The sequence below is a fragment of the Atractosteus spatula genome, chromosome 4, assembly GCF_055471065.1.
Source record: "Atractosteus spatula isolate fAtrSpa1 chromosome 4, fAtrSpa1.hap1, whole genome shotgun sequence".
Classification (NCBI taxonomy): Eukaryota; Metazoa; Chordata; class Actinopteri; order Semionotiformes; family Lepisosteidae; genus Atractosteus; species Atractosteus spatula.
In genome coordinates, this window is record NC_142709.1 from 17,851,149 (window position 1) to 17,862,999 (window position 11,851).

The 11,851-nt window shown below is 40.0% G+C and overlaps 2 protein-coding genes across 4 annotated transcripts; one reads left to right on the plus strand and one right to left on the minus strand.

The window, feature by feature from the left end:
* The first annotated feature begins 1,063 nt into the window (after positions 1 to 1,063).
* On the plus strand, positions 1,064 to 4,649 carry kbtbd7 (kelch repeat and BTB (POZ) domain containing 7). Its single transcript, XM_088914747.1, has one exon. The coding sequence runs from the start codon at positions 1,477 to 1,479 to the stop codon at positions 3,361 to 3,363; it is 1,887 nt and encodes a 628-aa protein (XP_088770873.1). The 5' UTR covers positions 1,064 to 1,476; the 3' UTR covers positions 3,364 to 4,649.
* mtrf1 (mitochondrial translational release factor 1) lies at positions 4,518 to 11,345 on the minus strand. Of its 3 annotated transcripts, none has more exons than XM_088914749.1 (9): positions 10,526 to 11,345; positions 9,964 to 10,052; positions 9,028 to 9,109; positions 8,515 to 8,622; positions 8,255 to 8,427; positions 7,042 to 7,159; positions 6,403 to 6,539; positions 6,132 to 6,230; positions 4,518 to 4,780 (listed from the first exon to the last, which is right to left on the minus strand). In XM_088914749.1, the coding sequence occupies exons 1-9, from the start codon at positions 10,935 to 10,937 to the stop codon at positions 4,664 to 4,666; spliced, it is 1,335 nt and encodes a 444-aa protein (XP_088770875.1). In that variant the 5' UTR covers positions 10,938 to 11,345; the 3' UTR covers positions 4,518 to 4,663. The 3 variants fall into 3 exon arrangements, with proteins under 3 accessions (XP_088770875.1, XP_088770874.1, XP_088770877.1); XM_088914748.1 differs by having other exon boundaries at positions 4,518 to 4,783; XM_088914751.1 differs by lacking the exon at positions 8,255 to 8,427 and having other exon boundaries at positions 4,518 to 4,783; positions 7,042 to 7,155; positions 10,526 to 11,298.
* Positions 11,346 to 11,851: the final 506 nt, after the last annotated feature.

Genomic DNA, 11,851 nt, shown 5'->3' on the forward strand with positions numbered 1-11,851 from the left:
GACTACAAGGTGGTTAACTCTACTTCTGCTCTATATAGCAGCTGTGACTGTCACATTAAGAACTGAAAATTGTTTTTAGGTCATTTCTAATTAAAGAACCTACATATTACTCTGACCTTAATCCATTCTGAACATCTGTTGAAAATGCAAATCTCCATTGTCTTAACCTTTTAAAAAGCTGTTGTTTTTTTCTAATATGTTGGGGCTAGATTGCAGTTCAAGAAATTTCACATAAAGAATGCAGGCGTGTCGTGATAAAATATTTTCTTAATTGGACCTTGTATAACTTTAATAACGTTAAATTCTCATTTGCTAATTCCTGCAACCGTTTCAGTCAAAAATGGTGATAACGCTTTTCAGCAAAAGACGATACTGCTTCCTGCTGGCAGTTCTAGAGCTTACATCTCTCGAGTCCAAGGCTTGTAGCTCACTACTTTAAACAATGGAAGACTCCTGTGATCTCCAGAAGAAAATGTTTTTTAGAAAGCGTGTGTAGAGATACCAGAACACAGAAGTCTTTAAAAAAACAATCCTGTCTTTAAAAAAATACAAAAATGTTATATACATACTGTATATTGTCCCTATTACTATTGTTTTTTCCATTTTATCCGTTTTTTTCATTTTATTTACACATTTGTGTAAATAAGCATCAAAACCTAAAGCACTGTTTTATGGGAACCATTTAAAAATGTGAATAATTGCAAATCACACAATATGAAAAATATCATTGAAAACAAATTCGTAAGTACAACAAAGCTAAATATATAAATAAATATATAATTGTCTTCATCCAACACAAAGTTTTTTGGACAATTTGTCAATTCCTCGAAAACGTGGACTATAACACTACTCTGCTTTAATATATTTAACAATCAAATCCCATCTGAATCAACTCTCACGCAGTGTAACAGCAGGTGAACTGTTTCCACTCTCAACCTAACTCGGGTTGTTGGACCTAGTTGTCACATTTCAGCCAATCGCAGAAGTGCGCTTCAGGACTACGAAAGCTATCAAGGTTGGATGAGAGCTACTACGTTACCGTGTTTGCGCTAGACGTGATTGTAGGCTGTATGGATTGGATGTCGGACCAGAAGGTGAATTGAGTCACAGTATAATTTAAATAAATCCGGTAACTCTGTGAACTAGTGAAAAATATGATTGAAACTGAAATGCCGTTCACGTGCTTCTTGTAATTTACAGCTAAATGGTAGTGTAGTGTTTCTGTGTAAGAACAAGTACAGTATATAGCCTCCGCTATGCTGCTGCCTCTGTATAATAATAGATACTGTATGTTAATACATGCCGTTGTAATAATCGATAGTATCAGTTAGGCTGATATTTTTACTTAAAGAAAGTGTAACGCGTATCTGAGCAGCACAAGGAGTACTTTTCTGTGTATGTCGATGTCCGATATAGATCACATTTGAATACAAATTACATTGAGAATTCTGTATTATCTGGATGCTTTAGAAAAAGATGGCTTCGGTATCAAGCTATTTCAGCGGCCCTGAAGAGCTAGAAGACGCTTCTCACGCTGGAAGTTTGCTGAAGGAGCTTAAGCTGTTCTATGACTCCAAACTGTTGGTCGATGTGACCATTGAAGTGGAGTCGTCTGAACTTTACCACCACACCGCGCCAGAAAACGGCAGCACCGGCTTGACGGGGAAGCTGTTTCCGTGCAACCGTAACATCCTTGCGGCAGCAAGCCCTTACTTCCGAAGCATGTTCACGGGGGGGCTGTACGAAAGCAAGCAAAAGAAAGTGACTATACATGACGTAGATGCCGAGTCTATGTCCCTTATCATTGACTACTGCTACACCGGCAAAGTGACGGTCACAGAGGCCAACGTGCAGAGGCTGTACGCCGCCGCCAACATGCTCCAGCTGGAATATGTGAGACAGGCGTGCTCCAATTTCATGACCAGGAGGCTCGACCTTTCCAACTGCGCTGGGATGCTGAAGTTTGCGGACACGTTCGACAATCACGATTTGAAAGCCAAGGCTCAGGTGTTCATCGCGAGGAACTTCCAGCACTTCTGGAAGAAAGGCAAGGAGCTCTGCGAATTGAGCCTGGGCCAAATTAAAGACGTCCTGTCCACAGACACTTTGGACGTGGACAGCGAGAGGAAGGTGTGCTCGGTAGCCGTTCAGTGGATAGAGGCGAGCGAGAGTGAAGACGGGGAGAGCGCACTGGAGCTGCTGAAGTGCGTGCGATGGCAGCTTTTTACAGAGCTGGACAAGGCGTACATTGACGGGCTGAAGTCAAAACCCTTCGCCAAGAAGCACTGCCTAGAATTCCTTGAGGCAGTTACTGCGGCTGGGAGCAGCGAAGTGTCAGAAAGTGTAGAAGAGCCATCAGAGAGGCTGGGCATGAGCGCTAGGGAAATGATCCTCTTCTTTGGCCACCCCAAGGAACCTTTTTTGTGCTACGATCCCTACACTGGAGATATTTTCTCCATGGTCTCGCCTTTGACCGGCCTAGCTCTTAACAAGTCTGTGGACACCTTTTCGGTTTGCATCTCGCCCGAAAATGACCTTTATTTAGCCTCGCAACATTCAAAAAATTTCTGGGTGTATAACGGGGTGCTTAACAGCTGGCAGGAGCTGGCAGAGAGACTGCTGGGGAGGGTGCACATGGACATCGGCTACCTCAACGGGCACGTCTACGTCGTGGGCGGCCGAGACCCTTTGACGGACGCCAGGCTCAAAGAGGTCGAGTGCTACAGCGTTCAGAGGAACCAGTGGGTGTTTGTGGCCCCTGTGCCCCACTCTCTGGGTAAGATTAAAATCGTGACTGTGAACGATCACCTCTATGTGGTCAGCAACAGAAGGATGCTCTGTTACGATGCCGAGAAGAATGAATGGCTCAACTGCGCCGCTCTGAAGAGGAGCGAGTTCCACAAAGCCTGCGTCTACCAGGACGAGATCTTCTGCATATGTGACATTCCCGTCGTGAAAGTTTACAGCCCTGCCCGGGGTGAATGGAGAAGGATTGGAGATATCCCTCTGGACGGTAACACCCACAATTACCAGGTGGTGCAGTATGACAACAAACTGATGCTCATCACAACCACCATCCCTCACCGCAATAAAAACAGCATCACCATCCATGAATATGACCCTACAAGGGACTTGTGGGAAAACATGGGGACCATGCTGGGATCACTGAACTACGCTTTGTCTTATGGCTTTATCTGTCTTTCTGCTCGCATATACCCCTCGCGTCTGGAGTCAGGGCAGAACTTTTTCACCGAAGAGGACGACGACTGCAGCGGCTCCAGCGCAGACTGGGATTTTGATGGGCTGAGTGATGCAGACTCAGAGTCGGGCAGCTCCAGTTCGTTTTCCGACGAGAACTGGTAGCTCTCTCACTCCGAGGACACTCCAGGAGTTCTGTGACTGGTGCCGGTGGTAGTATTATACAGCAAAGTATTTAATTTTTAATATATAAAAAGTTTTAAAATAATTGCCAATATCAGTTTAATCATCACTGTCAGAAAGCTTGAACTAATGTAAGTTGAATGAATGCCCAAATATTATGGGGATAGCATGCAGGTCAGTATTTCTATTGCAGAAATATCATCAATGTTTATATTTTTAGCACAAAAGCCTTAGTGCACCTGCAGACTAAATTTTCTGAATGTTAAATTCAAAATGCAAATGTATAAGGTACAGTGCAGTGTGACATTACTGGATTACATTGAATGCATTTACCTGCAACAGAACAGATCAGCATTCTCTTATAAATATACAGTACAGATAGCAGTAGTTTACATTTGCACAGTATTAGTTAAAGCCTCTGGTTTATACAGGAGGAGAAAATTTAAATCTGAACATTTTTTTCTCCCAGTACAGCTAAAGCATTCCTGCTGCGTGTGTAAAATAAGCTACTTCTGGCTCACAAGAATTCTTCTTCACGCCGCACTATTGAAAAGCTCAGCATGGCTTTACATATGAACCGTGGCACAGGGTCCAGGCATAAAACTTACTTAACTGACCTGTAGAACACAGACCGTTCTTCAGATAGCAGTAATGAAAATAAGATATTTGAGGTACAGTAAATGTTCAACATGTTGATTGCATATTATTGTACAGTATATAAAGTTTTGTTCACAGTATAATGATATTTCCTTAATTGGACATTTTTTTGCCTTTTCACCAAGTTTGAACAGAAGGCAATAAGGTTTGTCTTATACTGAGGCTCCACAGAAGAGGTACAGTATTAACTATTACAGGTGGAAAACGGGAGCTGTTCATTATCAAAGTCACACCTGAAACAACATGGTTTCCCCTTTAATCTTCATTTTGTTTTGATTAATGAAGTATCTACTTCACTGTAGCTCATTTGGTCTAGGTAAAAGTTTCCCTGTATCCTTTCATATTTCACACAGTTTAACCACAGAGCTGAGCTTCTTATGCTTTTAAGATATTGTATAAGAAGCTTGCATTTTCAGTGTCTCAAATTGCTTTCTGTAGATATATTTTACCACCCAAAAGAATAATTTTGCACATTCCAATTTTTGGCCACATTTTTATTTTTAATGGTACAATTGATAAAGAAGAACTAAATATTACAATAGCTTTCAAAGCCTGGCTGTTGAGTGACTTGCACTTATTTGGAAATGGTTATTAAAAAAATCCAGAAACAAGGTATTCAGTAGTCTCATTCACCAGCTTTGCTTGGGCTGCTATTTGACAGCATTTCAAGGAGTGCTTCCTTCTCTGCATACTTCAGCAGCTGTCTGATGAACTCATCCAGGGGCTCTCCCCCTCTCAGGAACTCCTGTAAATAACAGCAACTAAGACAGTGCCTGGAAACTAAACAATTATAACAAGGTTTGTATATTCTATGTTTGTATGGAAGCTAAATGTCTCAGACAATGCCACTTAGACCTCTCTAGTTCACCTTTAACCAGTATGTGGAGTGATGTGAACACTCAAGAGTCATGTCTCTTTCACAGCTCTGGTACCTATACTGAGAGACATGTACTCTAACCCACAAGTTAGATGGTCTTGATTAGCCTCACATTTAAAAGCACCAGAAAATTTGCAAAAGAGAGCAGTCTTTTCAGACCACCTGTCTTGTTTGGTTGCTAGTAGCTAATTGACCCAAGAATCTTATTCAGCTCTTTCTTGAAAGAGGCAATGATATCAGCTTCAAATAAGTAGCTTATTAAATACTCCCACAACCCTGTGCATAAATTAGTGCTTCATGATTTCAGTTTTAAAAGCACTTCCTCTTAGATTCTATTTGTGCCCTCCTGTTTGTGGTTTGCTGTTGATTTTGACTAAGTCGATTAGGTTGAGTTTGTCAGTATCTTTGATGATATTCAGAGCTTGAATCAGGTCTTCTCATGAAAGTTCTCTCTCTTTAAGTCTTATCAGAGCAGGGCATTCTTTTATTTGTTAGCACTGCTGCCTCCCAGCACTGGAGCCCTGGGTTCAGTTCTAGCTCTGGTGAGTTATCTGCCTGGAGTTCGTATGTGCTCTCCATGCTCATGGGGTTTCTTCCCACAGTCCAAAAACATATTGGTAGGTTACCTGGCTTCTGGGGAAACTGGCCCTGGTGTGAGTGTGTCTGTGTGTGCTTGAATCTGTCTGCTCTGTGATTGACTGGCATCCCTGCCTTGTGCCCACTGCTTGCCTGGATAGGCTCCAAGTCCCCTGCAACTTGTATCTGATAAAGCAGTTAGAAAATGGATGGATGGATTAAGTTTCCTTCTATGATGACACTTTATTTGGCCTGGTAAGGTGAGAACTGCTATATACAATAACAACATATCTTCCTCAATTCTTTCAAGAAATGCTGTGGAAAAGATTCATGGATCATTTAACTACTAAAAAGAAAAAAAAACAAGCCTATAAAAGATGGAAATTGGGTTGAATGCCCACTTTTGATTTCCCGACATTCATTTTGTCTCACGATATGGAAAAAAAGATGGCCAGCCATTGACTCACTAACTGCGTCTTAACAGTAGTGTGTACCATGCTGAAACTAAAAGGGATGATGCCAGGTGTGGGAGACTGTAAATGACATTTCTCAGAAAAAAAGTCTTATTAAGAAAAAAACAGTAACAAAACAAAAGGGAGGAAATAGCTGCAGTGGAGGGGTGCAAAAACTATTTCCTTACCTTGATATCTCGGGCAACACAACCAATCCTGTGGTCTGTAACTCTGTCCTGAGTGAAGTTATATGTTCGAACTCGCTCCGACTGGGACCTTGTCCCCACCTGTACCAGACAAATTAAGATTTCTATACATACTTGACAGCAGAGAAAGACTTGAAGCTGTACAGTAACAGAAGTTGAAAAACAATCAAATCAAAAAGTTGCTGCATTTTACAACCCAGTTCTTCTTAACGTTACCTATACAATGAAAGAAGGGAGCCTAGAGGTTAAGTACCTGAAGCTTACGGAAGCTGTGCCTTTTCTCAGTTTCTTTCTCTGTTATCTGCTGGTACATTTTAGCTCTTAGCATCTTCATCGCTGTATCCTTGTTGTGCAACTGTGAACGCTCTTGTTGGCACTCGACTGTTGTTCCTGTTTCCAAGGGCAGCAACAAATTGTCATCATGTTTATTTTACATTCACATTGTGGTGCCAAAGAAGCTGCCACGCAAAAGAGCTGAGACAAGTGCCAATACCTTTTCACAATATGTGGTGTTTCACAAACTATGTTTCACATTGTTATACATGCACTATGGAGTAAACTGACACAATACCAAAAAACACCTGATGAAGTGAGCATAATACTGTGCAGCACGATCTTTCCAATACAATCTGTAAAAGGACTTGTTTTCAGCATTTACAGATGATGCTGATGTGTAGAACTCTGCTTTTGCACCAGTAAAGTTTAAAACACCATGAGAATTATATTCGCTTTTGACAGAATACAAATTTGTCTTTTATTTATCCTTTTTGTCCTCCTAACTTCATTGTCTCTCTCCAGGGGGGCAAACCAATTTCATAAGACTTTAATATTTCAAAGACACTGTACTTCCAGGTTTAAACGATAAATAAAAAAAATAGATGTGGGCACTTGCCTGTTGGAATATGAACTATTCGAACAGCACTATCAGTTGTGTTAACACTCTGACCACCAGCTCCTTTGGATTTAAATGTATCGATTCGTAAATCCTTCGGGTCTAGGTGGATATCTATCTAAGGAGAGACAAAAATTAATTTAAATACATCAGTGTACAAAATTAATGATAAAAGTTCATATTCTTATTATTTTTTTATACTGGGCCTTCTACCCAAAACTGCAATTGAGGCGTATCAGTTAATGAATACAAGTCTTTATATTGTTTCTTTAAAAGACAAAGATCTTCAACAAAAGAAAATGCCTGTCTATACTTATTGTTTAATTCTTAATAACTTTTTCTAGATTAAATTTAACTTTAATTTTCTAGATTAACCCACTTCTATCTAGCCTTTTCTAGTGAAACACAGGGCTGACAAAAAGTTGGTGTACGTTTTTGTAAAAGTTACTTCATGCATTCAAATTAAAACCTGCAAAGATTTTACACACTTCAGTGAGTCCAAGTAACTATGGAAACACGAAGCAGAAGTAAAACATGTTCCAGTCCCAGTAACCAGACTGATGGTATACAAGAACCTGGTCACTCTAAAAGATTGTGCATTTGTGCTTCTCTCCAATAAACTACTTTTCAATACAATTGTGCTTTTCTCTGATAAATAAAATATTGAATTGTAAGTACTTTCCTAAATGTCAAAATGGGTTTCATACACAGTGCTGTTTATAGAAGTAAATAAGAGCAAATGACAGGAATGTCAGCATGTTTTACGTCTAAGAATGTGGCTTGTGCTTTTCAGGTCAAGTACAGCTAATTTAGTATACACCAGGGGCAGCCAACCCTAGTCTTGGAGAGCTACAAGGAAACAGGTTTTCAGGGTCACCCTCAAATCATCATTTTTTGTTTGACTACCCCTAAAATGTCAAAAAGATTATTTGTACAGTTAAACAAGTTCAGAGATTACTTAAACTGAAACTACCAGCATGGTATACTCTAGGTCTCAAGGCCTTTCCTAACTTAACGGAAACAGTTAACAGACTGCACTAGATTGGTCAAACCCCACATTTCCAGTTCCTTACAAATTGATGAAGCACTGCACATTGACATTAAAAATTATAGTCAATTCTTTCTGGAAACCAAGGTAACAGAAGGAATCTTTGAATTCATATACAGTTGCTTCCATTAAGTAAATCAAAAGTAAGGCTTATCTTTACTTTACCTCACTGGGCTGGGGCAATACAATAATGGTCATTGTTCCTGTATGGATACGCTGCATTCTGGATGAAAGGCCAACCTCAGGGATCCTCTGCACTCTGTGGGTCCCACCTTCATATTTTAAATACTTGTAAACATTCTCCCCTGAAATCCTGGCTGCGGCATGATGCAACCCACCTAGGTTAGTGAACAGAGGACCAATTTAAAATTGTGATAGAAATCCGAGGAACGATAGCTGAACATCAGACCAAAACCTCCACGTACCGTACTCAGCAGGAGTGTAATTGAGAACTTCGAAAGCCCAGTTTTTGTAGCTTGCAAACGCAAGGTACATTTCAAAGATTTCTCTGGTGAACTGTTGGCATATGTCACCTGAAAAAAAAGAACAATTCTGACTTCAGCATGGCATTATACTGTACAATTTCATCATGCAATCTTCACGACAGGATGTTGAAACTGCTAATAGCACAAAGCCTGCTCTGATCAATTACCATAGACAACATTGTAGCCCTGCGTAACATGCAGTCACTTGCCTTTTTAAATAATCATATTAAATTGTAATACTCTTAAAAGATGAAAAAACAGAATGATCACATTCTGCTTCAGTAGACAATACTCAGTAATTTTACTCAGCAATAAACCAACCACCGAGACCACTTACAGTAAGTAAGAGGAACGAGTAGGCAGGTATTATCCCAGCAGGCTCACTGTCAGCAGAAGCACTATGCCAGCAGTGTTGTTAAGCAGGCATTCAGTGTTTCTCTGCTGATATCTTACCTCCTGTAGTTCTTCCTGCTGCCACCTCCAAAATAACATCACTGCCATCGTGTCTGTCACTGGGCACTAGGTTCTCCAGCAGCTGTGCAGGGCAAGAAAAAAAGAAAAGATTGCCTTAAATAGCTTGGGTTGTAGAAGCATCTAAAAGATGCAACACTACAGTTCTTACACCATTGCTGCCACCATAAATTATTCTGGATCATTAGTCCATTCCATGCATTCCAAGCAACAGGCAGTAGAGATATCGATTTAATTTTAGGGAATTTTTAAAAAAGAATTCACTACACTCACCGACTTACCCTTTACAGTTAAACCGAGACACGTTTAATGAAACATTGGGTTAATTTTCAAAACAAACACTTAGAATTCAATTCCACACTAAAAACAAAACAAAAAAATCCGGGTGTGCAACTTTCTTCACAAAACTGACCTCCCCACTGTAACCTTTCTTTAAAACGTTGTTGCAATACACCATGAGTTTAAAAAGTAAGATCTAACTGCAGACTTACAAAATGTCTAACAAGACCAAAAAAACATTTCAAAACATTATTTCAAACACAACAATGAAATGTGATTGTTCCTGTGAAATAAAAAGAACAATGTTTATGACAGAGTCCGGGGACTGGGATTGAAAACAACCGGAGCAACACCTGTGATGTCGAGCTTCACAAGAAGACGAGCATTAGCTGAGCCTGCTACGATAGTTTAGGTTTAGACGTTCATGTTAAATACAAATATCCCTGTGAGCGAGAATCCTCACTCTTCTGGTGGAGAGGACAGTGATTTCACTGAATGACAAGAAACGATTTTATTATATCTCCAGTGATTCTGCAATAGGAACCTTTGCAAGTCAGGGAAATAGGTATCGCATAAAGAATTACATACTAATGGACAAAAAGAAGATTTTGTAAGGCTGAGACAATATAAATATCTTACTTGTTGTTGCAGTGCTTCAATGCGTTTTGCAATGATATTCTGCTCCTCCTTAACTAACATCACCATCTGGTCATCTTTTCCCTCTGCACCTGGAGTTAATGACAAAAAAACAAAAGTTCTACATCACCTTTATGCAACCTCATATAGCCCCCAAAAACACGTGCAGAAGAAGTTAACACTTCTAGTCAGTAGTCAGTACCTGGTCAACCACAGTATACAGTATGCAACACTGCAAAACAGTCGCATTTCAGCTAGCCAAGAATATATTATACAAATTATATAAAACTGAATTGAGTCAATTTTCGCACATTATTTCTATGCGTGTTATACTAAAAAATAACCATCTTTGCAGACAAAAAGAAAAATCGTTTCCAAAGTGCGGGGCTTTTTTATTACATACTGTAAGAATGAAAATGTTAGACCATTCTGTCAGCAGGTATAATGTTTAATAGCATCTTCATGTTTAATGGAATGATCCCAGTTACAGATTTTTCTAAGATCAAGCATGGTTCACAAGTGTAAGCTTTTCAGCCGCGCAATTTAGACAGTATATAAAACTTACTCTGAAGAATAGCTTCCACATCCTTCAGGTCTTTCCAAGCTCTTTCCGTCTCTTCAAGGACATTCGCCGTCGGTAAGAGCTCCACCTGTCTTCTGCTCAGCGCTCTTCTTTCACTGTCACTGAGCGCCGGGTTTTGTAACCTGTGGGTAACCTGCTCGTATTCCCGAAACAGACCCTCCAGGTGTTTCTTTACGGGTTCTTCTTGTAATAAATCCCTGGTATCGCTACAGCAGTGTCTTCGCAGCTGTTTCCTTAAAGCATGTTGCAACCTCTCAACACGGAGCGGGCCCGCTTTCACCGAGGGGTGCTGGTTACAGGCGAGCTGCCTTAAACTGCGAGCTGCAGGCGGCACAGCCAGAGAAAAGCAGTGTTTGTAAAAACGAAGGCTGAACTGTCGTACGAAGTTTCTCATTTCGGCAGATTTTTCCACATGGCTAGGCTAAACTAACAGTACTCTCTTACGTTACTCGATACAGCTTCAAAGCATGCGACTGCAGAAAGGTTAGACCGCCTGATCTGAAATACAATACAGCACTCTTTGGTTATCGACTACCTCTCAACTTTAATGAGTTATTGTTAGCCGAGACGTTGGTTTGCTTGGCTGGCTGATGTATGAAACTACAGAATTTGAATCCGGTGCTTATCTCTGTACAAGTACGGTCCTGAACCTGCTAATTTTTACCTTCATATTACCATTAATAAGTTACTTGTTTCGTGAATGAAAGTTAGCTTTAACAACTAGATCTTAACACACACCGCACTACCAAGACTTAATTTAGTGCGAAAACAATTGGAATGAATGATTGCGCATGATTGCTGTGACCCTACAACTATGTTGCAGGTTAATGACATATTTTCTGCAATGCTGTCTGGGATACGTAGTTTCTTTCCCATTGTCACTGTTGAACGCTATACAATACCACAGAAGTTACATTGCAGAAGCAGTATCATTGAAAGAAACGTCTCTTCCCGTGAGAAACACAGATGTTCTGCAATGGTTTGTTAAAAAAAATAAACAAAATATTGCCAAAAGCTGAAAATGCAATTATTTGTCATCAAGCTTTATAATAAAATGATTTTATTTTATAATAAAACGGTCAAATGAATTTTAGCAGCACCATATTGCTTTCGTTGAAATGCTAGGTTTGCACTTTGGAGCTTATAGCTTTTCGAAATTTGAAACTGATTAGTGGCTTTGCCCCCTGCGAATTATCATTCTTAAATTTTAAGTCCCATGTGACTTATTTTTCTAATTAACCTGCAATGTCCTCCGCATACTGATATTATTGACGTCAAAACGACTTAGAAACCAGTGATGCATATACC